The sequence below is a fragment of the Neolamprologus brichardi genome, chromosome 6 (genome assembly GCF_056152115.1).
Source record: "Neolamprologus brichardi isolate AB-2024 chromosome 6, ASM5615211v1, whole genome shotgun sequence".
NCBI classification, from domain to species: Eukaryota; Metazoa; Chordata; class Actinopteri; order Cichliformes; family Cichlidae; genus Neolamprologus; species Neolamprologus brichardi.
The window spans coordinates 15,106,685-15,122,249 of record NC_142109.1 but is presented as its reverse complement, the minus strand read 5'-3'; the positions used below and the strand labels follow the sequence as shown (position 1 = coordinate 15,122,249).

The window sequence follows — 15,565 nt, the reverse complement described above, 5'->3', positions numbered from 1 at the left end:
TAGTAATTCAAGTACAAATCCAGAGAGAAATACTTCTGTTTTTTTTTTTTTTAAAGGAAGTGTTACATTGTTACTCATTCAAACAGAGATTGTTAAGTAGGCAGTAACTTTAGGCAGTACTCTCCGTACTTTTCAGAGATTATTATCATCTCTCACGTTTTGAGTCTTGTTTTGTTTTTTGTAGCAAACTGCACAGTAAAAAACAGATCCAAACAAGAATTTGTAAGATTAGCAGATAAGCTGCTATGGATGACAAAATCGAAATGCTGCATAAATGAGAATGCCTTCCAGATGCAGAGACCTACTGCCATTCATCATAAACAGCCAAGCTTATTGATCTTACTGTCCTCATTTGTCAAAATAACAATACCTTGGTTTTAATACCTATGACATAATCCTAAATGGGTTCAGTGTCATTTCTGATCAGAGTTATTTTTATAGAAAGCATTCTGCCTTAGTCATAGACCAGTAGGAAAAAAAACAAAACAAAAAATGCCACAGTAGAAACTTAATACAAGAAGAGTCAGTGCATCTTTCATGACTAATTTTTATCTCAGTACTTCTGTTTATTTATGATGATAAACTCTGTCAACCACAGTATTAAAACTGCCAGTTGGACAAACATTTCTCAATAAACTCAGTTGGCCAAACAGTTTTCTTCTAAATATTCTTCTGTGACATGTTAGCATGCTAGAACAGTCCACCGTTTTGCTAGCAGTGAGCCATCTTGTCAGTCAGTATTTTTATTTCATAGTGTCACTTAAAATGTCATCTTTTCAACACCCCTTTTTCTTTTTTGTGTGTACAAAGTCTGCAGGGGTTTTCACAGTACCTCTGAATTACACTGATAACCCCTGTGCTGAGCCTGGAGCACTTACCTGTCTATGGTCATGCCACTGCACCTCTGGCTGGTGTTACTGTAGCTTGTTCTATACCTCACAAGAACTGCTGTAATTGTGTTGCCAAAGATTTTTGCCTGTTCTCTACTCTGCTTGTAAATTTCCCTGTTAACATCAATGTGACGTTAACAGATCAATTCATGACCACATTCATCCAAGTGAGTTAACTGGAGATCACAAATTTAAGTGTCAAAGGTTTTGTAAGATTTATCTCACTGACCACAGATTCATCTCAATATATCACACGGAAGTTTCTACTTTGGAGTTGCGTATTTCAGTATAGCCATTATAAAGGTTATGATATTGATTGCTCGTAAAGGTCTGCAATTGAAATCACTTATTGTTTCCACTAGTGGTACATAAGTGGCAAAAGCTTGTGATTTCAGTTGTTTCGTTTCCTTTTTTTTTTTTTTTTTAAACTGTCGACTGGGTGTTGAAAACTTGCAAAATGGCAAATATAAATTTCAATGAAGTTCTAAAAAATCTTCAAAAAATTATACATAAAATAATCAAAGTTGTCAAAAAGACACCTTTGAGGTTCATCTCTCTAGTGTGTTGCTTCCCCTTTCCACCTGCTAACCAGCCACTGGCAGCTCTGTTGTGACAACAGTGGAATCTTTTAGGAACCTTGTAATAGCCTTGCTTGTTAGTAGGAGGTTTAACGCTCTAAATTTGGCAGTCTGGAGGGCTGCTAATGTCTTGGAAGAGTGATAGAAGATCATTATGATAACCAGCTTCTCCAGACTAAGCTTGGCCTGGCAGTTTCCTATCATCTTGGTCCAAATGAGTGGGTCACATGTAATTTTTTTTCTTCATTCTTGATCTATTTAGTTTTTAACTATTTATGAATTGAGGAACTTTTTAAAAAAGCTAGTCACATTTTTTTTCTTGAAACATGAAAAAGTTTTTCACCCAAAACTTTCTTAAGCTGTTACCACAGGAACTTGATTTTAAAGCCTTAAAAGAATATACACCAGACAGAGTGTCATTATGTATGATTGGATATATTAAATATTTGACTAAAATGACACAAATTTAAGATATTTGCCTAAATTACTGAGCCTTGCATGTGTTTATGTGAACGACAGAGGTTTTCCTTCTACATTTAATGAGCTTCAAAGTTTATAAAGCTGTGGACATAAGTTCTTTGAATGACAACAGCTGTTCTGTAGCTCTAACAGGTTCCAGATGTTATAATTGTGCCCAGTGATGGAGTATAATTATAGTACCTCTCCTATTTAGCATTTTTTCCCTTTCCTGCTTCCCCAGACTTCAGTCAATACCTATAGTGAACCTCATAGTTGGTTTACAATAACAAGACTGCTTTTGTGTGAATCTAAAGCTGGATACAATTATGTTAGTATGGTATTATTATAACATTTTAAGATAGCCATAGCAACTGGCATCTGTTGCGACATTTACTTATTTTAAGTGTATTATGTGTTTATATGTTGTAAGTAAATAGTTTACATTTCTAAGTCTTGGAAATCTAAAACAATTTTAACTTCATTAGATCGGTGCTGTCCTGTTGAAGATATTGTCTCACACCCGGCATTGGCAACTAGCATTCTTCACCCTGATTGTAGATATTCAGAAAAAGACAACTGGGTAACAAGACAACTCAGTGTCAGTCATCGATTACTTCAGTTATTCTCCTTTATCCAATTTTACTTTAATACTGAATTAGGGCCCCTCTTGGTTCTCAAAAAAATTCCATTGGCATCTGCAAAAGAGTTTCTAATAATTATGATGGATTAGACTGCAGTTCATTGTACCTGTGCACTGCAGTGGTTTTGCAGATGCTGTTGATGTGACATGCATTAATAACTAAGAGCAGCAGACAAAAATCAATGTTCAGCTCGAATCACTTTTGCTTGCTGCTAAACCCTCTACTTCATACTCTTGATATATTAATATTAACATAGTTTTATACATAGGTATAATTCTCTAGAATTTAAATTAAACTAGAAAAGTACAAAACTCTGACTGCCTGTCTATTGGAACTGAACTGTGATTGTATTTAACATAAACATTTTACAAACATGGTGTCTAAAGGGATACATAGACTGGAGGGCATCATCCTGGTTTTCACCAACACTGACAGGAATCTTGACCAGGGTTTATCCTTTACTGCTTAAACTAAACAAATATCTCTCATTTTCATAACTAGAAACTGAAATGGGAGACATACTGAAAGTGATACTGAAAAATTAGTTAATGCATTTGTTACTTGTAGACTGGACTATTGTAATTTAACAAGCTGTTAAAGCACCATGAAAAGCCTGCAGTTGATCCAAGACATGGCATCAAAAGTACAAACAATGACTAGAAAGAGAGCTTATAGGCTGATAGGTGCGCATTAATAGGCAAGCCTGCACTTAAAATGTCACAGAACAACTGATCAAGTACTTTCAAGACACTTTTCGTTGACATGATCAGTTCAAAAATGTAACTCACAGTCTAACAGAGGGGGGTGAAGTCTATGAAAGGTCCTGCTGTCATCTGATAAACATTCAGTACCCAGATTAAATACATTACACTATGTGCTATATTCAAAAATAGGCCTCTAATTTAAGAGTACTTAGTAACACTAAGAGTTTGTTAGCAGTGTAAATGTGAGTCATAAAAATATTTAAATAAATATGGTTGGTGTTAAAGGACTGAAATGAAAAGACTTATATTTTATATTTTTACAGTATAATGATGAAGAGGTTTACACAAAAACATAATAATAAGGCTAATAATAAGGCTACACTTAAAAATCAATCTGGTGCTCTTGGGTAAATCAATTTTCCCTCATTTGTTTAGGATGCAGAAATAAAAGGTATCGAACTATATATAGGGCAAATGCATATTACACTATCTCTACACCAGCAGTCCCCAACCCCCGGGCCATGGACCAGTACCGGTCCGTGAGTCGTTTGGTCCCAGGCCGCGAGAGTTGAGGCTCGGGTGTGAAATTTATGGTTTTCAGGGTTTTCATCGTTAACTCTTTTCCCATGTTGTAGTTGTGTTATTTTGAAAGAAATATTTATGCGTTACCATAGAGACCAGAGAACATTAAGGGGTAGAGAGGAGGACGTTACTCTCAAAGTTGTTGGCACATTTCAAGAGGATGCTGCTAATAAATTTACACAATGACACAATGAATTTGCGTTTATTATTATATTTACAAAATACCAAAGTTTTTGTCTTGGTCGTATCATTTTATTTTGTTGTATTTATCCACAACACCTTAAAGGCCGGTCCATGAAAATATTGTCTGAAATTAAACCAGTCCGTGGAGCAAAAAAGAGGAACGCTGCTCTACACCACCCAGCCATTTTTGTCCTTTTAGTATTAGCATGGACGCATTTGCTTTCACAATGCATTACAACTGTTGACACATCCCTGACCTAACCTTGGCCTGTATTTCTAATGGATAGGTGCACAATCAAATTTTGCTGAGGACTAATCATTTTAACACAATAGTTTTATGACCGTTTGCAAAAAGCAAAAAATCTTATTTAAAAAAAAAAAATGTTTATATTTAAATCAATTCAATAGCAATTTCCTTCCTGTCTTTCAGGACGGACAGAGGGCAGCCTTGTGTATGGACTCTGAGCAGGCCAGATGGAAACAGAAGAGAAGAGACATGAGAAGGAAGAAAGTTTGATATTAGAGCAATTTGGCACATCTCACAACATCCCTCATAAACTCCAGAATGGAGGCCAGTTTTCAGAGGGAAATTCTCTGCAGATCACTGGGGATAAAAACTGGAACCATTATAAACCCAGCACTGATGCCAACAATTTAAAAAGGCACAGGGAGAACTGCAACAACCCTGCTTCAGAACAAGGGTTGCTGGATCAAGGATCCTACATCATGAATGGAGAACTGATGAATGGAGAGTTAAAGCATGCACTTACTGAACAGTCCTTATTGGTCCATCAGTCCAAGAAAACAAAAATAGATTCTGAGATTAAAGGAAAGGATGACATAAGTTCAGATTTATTGGAAAAGTTTCCTGAACTGACAACAACAAATGAATTTGGATGCAATTCCCAAACGTCAGATATTAAGTTCGATAGCAGGAACTGCAATTTTCGTAACAGAGATATTTTCTGTGTGCCACGAAATAAACAAGTTCCAAATGGTGCTGTATCATCTCCCTCAACCATAGAAAGCACCCCAGGTGATTTGTTAGAGAAAACTTTGTCTCAGTATTATCCTGAGCAAGTCTCAATTGCACCACAAACATCTGGGTCACAATTAGATGCTGTCAATAATTCACTGCCTGATAAACTGTCCAGTGAAGGTGCTCAACTTCCCCCTATGACCTCAGGATTGCCCAATTCAGCACAGATGCCTGGCTCACAGCAACAGCAGGCTCAGGCATCTGGAAATACTGAAGGAGGCAACAATTATAATTCTGTCAACTATGTACTAAATGGATACTCCAATAATTTTGGAGCAGACGACCAGCAGACACAACAACATCAGCAGTCAACACCATCTTATTCTGGTGAGGAACTGGCTCTGGGACAGCTGTCAGGCATGATCCTGTCTACAAATAATGCCAAAATCCCACAACAGCATCCAAATGGTGCGCATTGTTATCAGGATGACACATGTCATCAAGGCATATATGTAAAAGCCCACCAGGAGTTTAACGGCAGTTCCTTTCCAAACTGCAATAGTTCCCTACAGCCAGCAGAGGCAGAATACGAGTCCTTTCCCAGTTCTGGGACACAGAAACTGGGGCAAGGTGAGGAAAACACATCTAGTCAGCATCTGCAGCATGGCACTGATAGGGATCGCCACTATGGGATTCAAACCCAGAACTTTCAAGAAAATGCTGTAAACCCACTTAGAGCTGAGAGTCAGGGACCCATGGGATCCAGACTCCAACAGTTACACCACACTGGTATAGAAAACGGGATGGAAAACATGTCTCAGCAGAGAACCAATTTATCTTGTTCTACCCCTAACCAGAGAGGCTGGAGAGAACTGAATTCTTCACATTCCCAACAGCCACCAACAAGTGGCCCATCATCTCAGGCACAAGAGCAGGATCTGTGGAGGAACTTCTCTACTAAGTCTATGTCAGAACAGCAGACAGCTAACCCCCCGGATCATGGTCAGATGTTTGAGCCAAACCCAACGCAAAGATTTCAGACACAGAGGGTTTTCTCTGATGGCAGCCAGGGGTCTAACTTCCAGAAGAAACAGCAGGATTATCTGCCAATGCAAACTCAATGTGCTTCAGCTCAGCACAACACTGCCTCTGAGTGGCAGCAATCAAATTCTGAAGGAGCTCAAATGCAGCAGTCTTTAGCCCAGAAAACGTCAGAGCAGCAAAACTTCACTCAAAATCAACAAGTTGACAGTCGCTGCCACTCCCAGATGCAGTCAGAGCGCTTATGTGAGGACAATGACCTCCAGGAAATATTGTCACCTGGGTTTTTGGCAACACAGCAACAACAGCACTGTCAGCTCCAACGGCCAATGTCCCAGCCACCACAATTCGAAGCGCAGCAACTAAAGTCTCCCAGTTACAGACCTCACAGTCAGCCTCAGCCAGGTCAGCAGCTGCTTCAATCCAATCAGCCTTTTGGAAATGGTCCTGCTCAATCCAGCAACCAACATGTCCAGCAAAATGACCATGCAACATTTAGTAATATTAACACAGTAGAGATGTCACAACATCAAAGGCGGTATCCACCAAACTCAGGCAGCACTAACCTCAAGCAATTTCAACCACAGCAGCCTAAAAGCCACTGCCACCAGCCGAACCATGTGGACTTTCCCCCAAACTCCACACAGTCACAACCTCATTTACCACAAGGTGCTTTAAGCCAACAGGTCACAAAACAAATGTATCCCAAAGCTGAACAGCAGCTGAAGACATCTTGCACTCAGTTCCAAAGGGGACCTCAACTACCTCTGGGACCGGCAGGTCCCCACGTAGACTTTCAGAGGCATGCAGCCCTACGTATGCACCTGTTACAAAAGCAAGAACGCCAGGGCTCTCCTCAAACCCCTCAGAACTCTAGTGACCCTAAACATATCCCGAGAGCTGTGAAAATGGAAAATGGACCCAGATTTGAAATATCTGGGTTACAGAACCATGACCATCAGATACACATGCGAGAGGCAGGTAGAATACAAATTAAGCAGGAAAACCAACAATCTCTGTGTGAGCAAAGTAAGAAGCAGGCAAGTATCATAGCCTCTATGGAACAAAGCCTGAGACAATACCAGCTTTCACCTGTGTTTGAGAAAAAATCCATTGTCATCAATGCATTGAATAAAGTCAAAGTAGAATCTTCTGGGCCTGTCACAATCCTGTCAACCAAAACTGATGTGAATGGAGTAGAATCATCAGCACTTGCCTCATCCACTGAAGTTCTTAAAAAAACACCTGATTCCACCCCTAAGAAGGAACAACTTCTACAAAGTTTTGTGGATTCTCCTTTGAAGCTATTGAATACCCCTATAAAGAATCTTTTAGACACCCCAATGAAAACACAGTATGATATTGCATCCTGCCACTGTGTTGGTAAGTCTCTTAAGTTCAGCCTAAAACAGGATGGACCAGTTGTATTGTATATATTAATATGTTTTGCTTTATGCCTAGAACAAATCAGTGAGAAGGATGAAGGCCCATACTACACTCACTTGGGGGCAGCACCAAGCATTGCTGGCATACGGGAAATGATGGAAAAAAGGTTAACAAAAAATCTGAAGTGGAATAATATGACTGTTACAGTTTTACCTGTGTTAATTCAATTGCTTTTATTCTGCTTTAAAGGTCTGGCCTAACAGGGCGCGCCATCAGAATTGAGAAAGTAATATACACCGGGAAGGAAGGAAAAAGTACACAAGGATGCCCCATAGCCAAATGGGTACAAATAATTTTTCTATACTCCCCCTGAGACTTCCCTTAAATATCTTTGTGTGCATATATTCCCATACTTTTCATCATTTCAGGTGATTCGTCGATCCGGTGTAGAAGAAAAGCTATTGGTTTTGGTGCGGGAACGCCCTGGCCACAGATGTGCAACAACCTGCATCATTGTTGTAATTCTAGTTTGGGAAGGGATTCTGCCAAGTCTAGCTGACCGCCTCTACCTCGAGCTAAGTGAAACTCTAACAAAACATGGAACCCTCACCCAGAGACGCTGTGCTCTCAATGAGGAGTAAGTGACACCACTGTGTAAATCACATTTAGCCACTCAGACTTTATCTAATATTTGCCATCACATATTTATATAATATAAAAACTGAAACTGTATCTTAAGGATTTTCTTGCCAGTGCTAAAAAATTCCACCATTCTCTAAACCAAACAGTTTTCAGTTTGTTTGTTTTTTTGCATCCATGGAAAATATAGTTAATGCCTTTGCTTTTATGCATTTCTGTTCATTACTTTTTGGTTTTTTGCTTCAAGTCCAGTTCCCCTTTGATCATGAGATTATCATTCTAACTATCACAGTCCTAATTTTTGCTGTGCCCTTGCAGGAGGACATGTGCATGCCAGGGATTAGATCCTGAAGCCTGTGGAGCATCATTCTCCTTTGGCTGTTCCTGGAGCATGTACTACAATGGCTGCAAGTTTGCCCGGAGCAAAGTCCCAAGAAAATTCAAGTTACTTGGAGATGATGTGAAGGAGGTACTTTTTGAAGTTTAAAATATTATTCACATTGTGTTTACCTTGATTAAGCTGACATGCTATTCATCTTAATGGCTTACATTTTTCCATTTAGGAAGAGAGAGTGGAGAGCAACTTTCAAAATCTGGCAACTTTACTGGCTCCCTTGTATAAAACTATGGCACCTGAAGCTTATGGAAACCAGGTGAATATCTGGACATATTTTTCTTTCTTTCTTAAACTAAAATAAAAAATTTAAATACAGTTTCTTATTACCTGGTAAAACCTAAACCAATTAACATTTACATACTGCACATATATTTATATGTGGCTAATGCAAATTGCAAACAGGGAAGTATTTGGAGAATTTTATCCACCGGAGGGGATTTTAAATCAAAGAATCAAGATGTGAAGGCTTTCCACTTTAATCCTGGGAGTTTCTTAAAAATTAAACTCCAACTTTTTCAAAATTACAGCCATTTTGGTACAGTGCTTTATTCTCTAAAGCTCAAAAGTACGAAAAAAAAGCCCAACTACATATTTTTTTTTAAATAAAAACTATTGCTTTCAATGACAGCCTAAAGTCAACTCTTTTATCACATCTAGATTTTTTGATTTAAGATCAGTATTTGTGGTGTACAGAGGCAAAGAAAACCTGTGTCCTTGTCCAAATTTTTATGGACCTTTCTTACAAGAAAGCTGTATATTACTGTTAAGCAGCCTAGATTCAATCTTGTTCTCTGGCATGTATGAAAATGCTAGATCAATGGAACAAAGGAAAAAAAATCTAAGTCAGTGCATTCTCTGTTGATGCACAGATGAAAGAAGCCTAAATCATAAAAGAAATCACTAATTGCTAAAATCATCAAAAAACTAAAATTACTAAAAAAAATGACTGGCTGCTTAATTAAAACAATACTGACTGGGATGCAACTTCTTTTGTAAAAGATACGAAAAAAAAGAAAAGCAACTCTTCCTCAGTGAATGGAGAATGGCAAAGTAGGACGTAGACTCTTTAAATATAAACAGTCAGTTACGCAGACAGAAATATAGTAGCATAAAACCATTCATTGCAAACACTGATATATATTTATGGTATGTGAAAAAAAGTGATCAACTTAGAGAAGTTATCCATCTGCATATTAGTGCATATTAGTGCACTAAATACTTGAGCTACAGACGTAGGGTATCCAGTGGCTCTGCTATGCTGCAAGTGCATAACTTAGGCCTGTTTATCACTGTAAACAGTCATTGTAAAGTGAGTGGGTTACTAAAACCCAAGAGGCAATACGAGTGAAGATCTTTATCCTATGATGGAACATTTCTATCTCGATGGTGTCATTTCTTCTATAATGAAAATGTCCTCATTTTTAGGGTAAGAGAAATCACTGTAAAATGATGTGAACCATAAATTATACTTTTATAGTCAGCTGATCTCACCCTAGTTGAACACCCATGGAAAATCCGAGGGGAATCATGTGGTCTATATTAAAAAACATAAAATAAAGGAACTGTAAAAATTGTCTTCGTGTAAACAGTTTTGAAGAATTGTCATAAGTGATTTATGCTACCCTGGTAGAACACCATATGTTGGCTTATCATTTTGTTGTTTTTTGTAGTGACCTTCACAAACTTTTAGGCAGCTTATTTAAATTAACATATTTTTGTCCCTGAACACAGGTGGAACATGAACATAGGGCTTTGGATTGCCGTCTTGGGCTCAAGGATGGCCGTCCTTTCTCTGGGGTTACTGCTTGTATGGATTTCTGTGCCCATGCTCATAGAGACCTCCACAACATGCAGGGTGGCAGCACTGTGGTAAGGATAAAAAAAGGGAAACACATTTTTCTAAGTACTTTAGAAAAATGCAGGTTGAATATATTTGCATAAATTCAACCTGCGCGTCAAGCTACTCTGCCACAACACCTCAGCAAAGCAAAACTTCAGATATGGCGGATATATAAATAACAAGTTATTTATGTTATGTTATCACTGTTACACCCCCAACAAAAGCCATTTAATTCAGATAGTAATTCTTTTATTTTTTTTTCAGGTGTGTACATTAACGAGGGAGGATAACAGAGGGATTGGAAAGATTCCAGAGGATGAGCAGCTTCATGTCTTACCTCTTTATAAAGCTTCCAACACTGATGAATTTGGAAGTGAGGAAGGTCAACAAGAAAAAATAAAGTCAGGGGCTATCCAAGTTCTCAGTGTTTTCCGCCGCCAGGTGCGCATGCTTGCAGAGCCTGCTAAATCTTGCAGACAAAAAAAGCTGGATGCTAAGAAAGCAGCTGCCAACAAGAATGCCATGCTGGAAAGCTCCAATGATAAAGGAGAGAAGGCCAAATTAAAAGCTGGCACTTTTGAGAATTCTACTCAGAGCAATCCAATGGCAGGTAGGGTAACAAATTATTTTCACTTCATAGGTATCCCTTGATTTCTCTGAACTGAGCAGTTTCTGTCATATTTCAGGCTTGCTTCCAGAACAAAATGAGGTGTGCATCAGAAGTTAGTGAGGGTGCTCTATGCCTATACAGCTTACCAGGGCTGTATAGGTTGGACAGGTTTTACCATTAGAAAAACATGAAATGTATTCTAAAAAAATAAATAAAATATTGCATCTTTATTGATTTATGTAGATATATAACTTTTCATTAATGGTACAGTGTAGGTTGTCAAATGTGTCTTTGTGGGGGAAAGCGTTAAATATGTTTTTTTCTTTGTAGCAACATATTGTTGGAACACTAAATTGAACACCAAAAGACCCACAAATAATGATTTTACAAAAGGTGACGCAATGGATTTTGTTTTCCAGGACTTATTCCAGGTGCTGTAGGAGCAACCCGTCAGTCATGTCAGCCACAACACCCCCTAGGGGTCCATCAGCAGCAGCAACACCACCAGAGCATTCTCCCTCCTTATCCTGGCACAACAAATGCTGCTTTCTCCAGGTTTCCCAACCATAATGGGTCTTTTCCAAGCACTTCAAAGCCAGGCAGTATATATCCCCATCAGCCATCATCTTCCACCCCTTATCCTTCCCCACTCCATGCATCAAACTCATACATGAATGCATCCAATCGTCCATACCTAGGTTATCAATGTAATGGAGGAATTCCCTTTGACAACTACAATCCATATTATCCCCCAAACCCAAAGCACTTAGAAATGTATCGACAACAACGGCCGACACTTTACTCAGAGCAGCAGTATGGTATACGGCGTTATGAGGTCAATTACCCACCAAGATATGGTGAGCCAGGCTTACAGGTCAATGGTTATAATGCCAGCAGCATTAGACCAGTTCCTCCCATGCGACCTTATGGACCTTATACTCCTAACAGCGTCTCAGATCCCCGGTTTATGGACCCCCTCTCAAGAGCATCCTCAGCCCATGCAGGCGTAGATTACAAAACTGCTATGAGCAAAGGCAATCGGTTTGGAGAATGCCCAAATCCATATCTGCCCCAGAACCCTCAAATGCTGTCCCCAGGCCAAGATCCTTTCCATTTGCAAATCAAAGCAGAGATGGGTATGCCTGGCCCACAAATGCTTTCTGCTCAGTCTGGCAGTATGTGTTTAAACCCTGAAATACAGTCAGGGTTAAGGTTGCCAAATGGAAGCCTAATGGGTTCCAGTATCAAGCTGGAACCGGGAACACCACAGACACCCACCACGCCGCAAAAGCCAGAGCTGTGGTCAGACAACGAGCACAATTTCTTAGACCCTGATATTGGTGGAGTGGCTGTGGCACCTAGCCATGGCTCTGTCCTTATTGAGTGTGCAAAACGGGAGCTCCATGCGACAACGCCCCTTAAAAATCCAGATCGCACCCACCCAACCCGTATTTCCTTAGTGTTCTACCAGCACAAAAATTTGAATGAAGCCAAGCATGGTTTGGCACTGTGGGAAGCAAAGATGGCAGAAAAGGCTAGAGAGAAAGAAGAAGAAGCAGAGAGGAATGGCGGTGAGGGGACTCCTAGCAAGACCAGCAAAAAGGGGCCTAAACGTGAGCATCTAGAGTCATCAGAGACCACAGGGGAGCCTCCTTACAAACGTTATATCAAGGCACTCATGGAGGGATCTTTGTCATGCACAACAAACACGTATGTCAGTACATCTCCATACGCCTTCACCAAGGTTACAGGGCCTTACAGCCAGCTTGCGTAGAAAACACTCATTAAGAAGACCCTTGAAGGTGCTACGACAAACAAGACCACAGGCACCAATGCCCTCCCATCACCCTTTTGTTGTAAAAGGAACCTGTGATTAGATGAGCTACAAATCACCTTTCACCTCTTTAACAATCAAGCTTTACCCGTTTACCCTACAAAGGTTGTATTTATTCTTCTTTGGTAACTTTTGCAAGATACAAACTCTCTGGTGCTTTTACTCTGATACACACGGATCTATTTTAGCTGTAAAGAGTGATTTTTGGTGGTTTTTATTTTTCTTTCAAAGTTTTTTGGAGATGTAATCTTGGCATAAAACACTGACTTTTTGTAAATGACAACATTCACGGTGCTAAAAAATTATGCTTATTACCTTTTATTTGAATTCAAATGCCTTTACACTAACTGCACAGATAAATGTCAGCGGGACACCGGAAATATCATGCCAATATACAAAATGCTTTTCGAAAAGCCAGTGTTTTTTAAAAACACATTTGGTAATGATAGTTGAAGCTGAAAAATGTTTTGGTAGTACCTTTAAATTATAAGATCTGGTAAAAGCATATGTCTGCATTGACAGCATGTCATTTCTAAGCAACACATTGTGACATTCATGAATTTGTAAGGACTTGGGGGTTGTATGAACAATCCATAAAGGTGTCCATGCAAAAGTTTTAACAGTTTTAACAAGTTTTATCAATTGCTGGTGCTTCTTTCACTTTCCTATGTCATTTTTACTGTAAATTGAGCCATTCTTTTATGGTGCATTTTCGAAAGAAAAAAAAAAACAGAGAGAAAGATCTCAGTTGTTCTGGTTCTTTTTCCAGGGTTCCTTTGTTTATCAATTATTTTTTTTAAACGTTCCTTACAACAGGTTAATTGAACACACCTGGTGATTGTGAATATTACATGTAGATTTTTCTGTGGTGCTTAGTAAATGTGCTTTTTAAACACTGAGAAACATGATACTGGGTAAGCTCAGTGTCAGTTTCAGAGGGCAGCTGGCTTGCTGTGTGGTCTTTACTTATTGTAATCTAACTGTAAGATAAACAGGTGAGATTTGTACAGTAAATTAATATTCCTTTTGGAATTCCTGTTAGAGATTTTTTGTTGCAAAGAATGCTAACAGCCTGTTTCACTGTATTTCTTTGGGTTTCAAATGAATCTATTCATAAGGTGCTACTCAACCTACTAGAAACATAAAATGTGAGACTCTTTGGGAAGTGAGAAGGCTTTTAAATAGTGTACAGTACAAACCTGTCATATACCTCAAACATTTGGCAATAGGATTATAACGTCTTTTTCTTTCTTTATTCGTTTATTATTTTCAAAATGTTGATCACACTTAAAATTCAGGCCACCAAAAGGCATAAAAGTTCATTTCTTACTTTCTTATGAATCTGCAAGAAAGTATTACTTGAACTTGAATCTTTAATATTACTGCAAAAATCAGGGACATTTTCAACTAATTTTGTGTACATCTGCATTGCCTGTATTAATGTGGTTGTTTTTTTCATATTCAGGGACTTGCCATTGCATCCTGAATCCCAATATGGTTCTTGTTTGTTATATTTCACACAAAATTATTTTGTGTGGAAAAATATACTTTCCTGCAGTTTTGTACGTATATTTTAGCAAGGAGAATGGAGGTAATAGTAATCTGAACATATATGCACTGAGCTGACTAAAGGGAACGATATTGACTTTAAAAGAAAACAAAAAAACTAAAAGCAATTTTTGCTTATGTTACGAAGCAAGACCAGAGCAGTGATTAAAATAGTTGCACATCTTTGTGCCTGTGTATACATTTATTTATAACCACTAAGCAACTGTACAATGACTTCTTCCCAATCTATTTGATTTAATTAATGTAATTAAATTAATGACAGTCATGCTAAAGCAACAACTCACCCCACTTTTCAATATTCATTTTCTTAAAGCACTTCATTTCTTTTTCAGGAAAAAAAATGTAATGCAGAATTTCAAAACGTTTTATTTAAACATATTGTTTATGTGTTAAAAAAAAAATAAATTATGTCACAATGTACATACCAAGAATTTGTATTTCAGGAGTATAACTCATTCTTCAATGTTCATGTTGGTTCTTTTTGTTTGTCAATTCTACCATAGCTCGTCCTTTGAGACCCTTTCCCAAGTTAAAATGATTTTGGTTAGATAATCCAGAAAGTTTTTTGTAAATATTACACTCACTGTCGCTGCAATGGTTACAGTTATAGTATCACCATAGTTCAGTCAGTAGTTCTAGTTTTTTTTTTAAATCTGTTCTGTAAAAATAATCATATAGAAATGTTAAATTTCATTGTACAGTACCCAGCTACAGTAGCAGGTCGTTGTTGAGAGAGCCAAGGTGTAGTAAGAAATAGCGGGTTAAAAAGCATAGCCATACTTGAAGATGCTTCAGAGTGATTCTGAGTGAGTCAACATTACTTGAATGATTGTCTGGGCTTAGCTAGTATGCTCATCTCAAAGGTTAAGCCAGCAGTTCATACACACTTGGTCTTTTTGCAGTTAGACACTAAAAGGTATAAAAAAAAAAGTGCAACTTTTTGCCTGTAATTTTACTTTTTTAAAGCTTCCCTAGTTCTCTTGAAGTTTGGTATGCTACAAAAGAAAAAAGAAAATCAAATTGAGGATGGGTATTAATACTGTAAGTATTGTAATGTACTGAATGCAGTTTATTTGAAAGCTGTTTATTATATCATTCCTGATGTTGCTGATATGTGGGTGTTTTTTTAAATAAAAATTATATTTATTTAAAGCACTTTTATTTGTTACTTCCAAGTTAATCACAATATCTAAATTCTGTGTTTTATCCACAAGTTGAAATGTACGATGTGAA

At 38.1% G+C, this 15,565-nt stretch overlaps 1 protein-coding gene across 2 annotated transcripts in view; it reads left to right on the top strand.

The window, feature by feature from the left end:
* The window catches only part of tet2 (tet methylcytosine dioxygenase 2), a 29,394-nt gene extending 13,907 nt beyond the window's left edge, over positions 1–15,487 (top strand). Inside the window, exons 2-10 of one of the 2 annotated variants that reach the window (XM_035906336.2) lie at positions 4,468–7,440; positions 7,519–7,609; positions 7,693–7,786; positions 7,872–8,080; positions 8,401–8,551; positions 8,646–8,735; positions 10,211–10,348; positions 10,584–10,929; positions 11,349–15,487. In XM_035906336.2, coding sequence (XP_035762229.2) covers positions 4,512–7,440; positions 7,519–7,609; positions 7,693–7,786; positions 7,872–8,080; positions 8,401–8,551; positions 8,646–8,735; positions 10,211–10,348; positions 10,584–10,929; positions 11,349–12,703 — 5,403 coding nt within the window. In that variant the 5' untranslated portion in view covers positions 4,468–4,511 and the 3' untranslated portion in view covers positions 12,704–15,487. Of the gene's footprint in view, positions 1–4,467; positions 7,610–7,692; positions 7,787–7,871; positions 8,081–8,400; positions 8,552–8,645; positions 8,736–10,210; positions 10,349–10,583; positions 10,930–11,348 lie in introns of both variants that reach the window. The other variant, XM_087841733.1, reaches the window with a different exon arrangement.
* Positions 15,488–15,565: the final 78 nt, after the last annotated feature.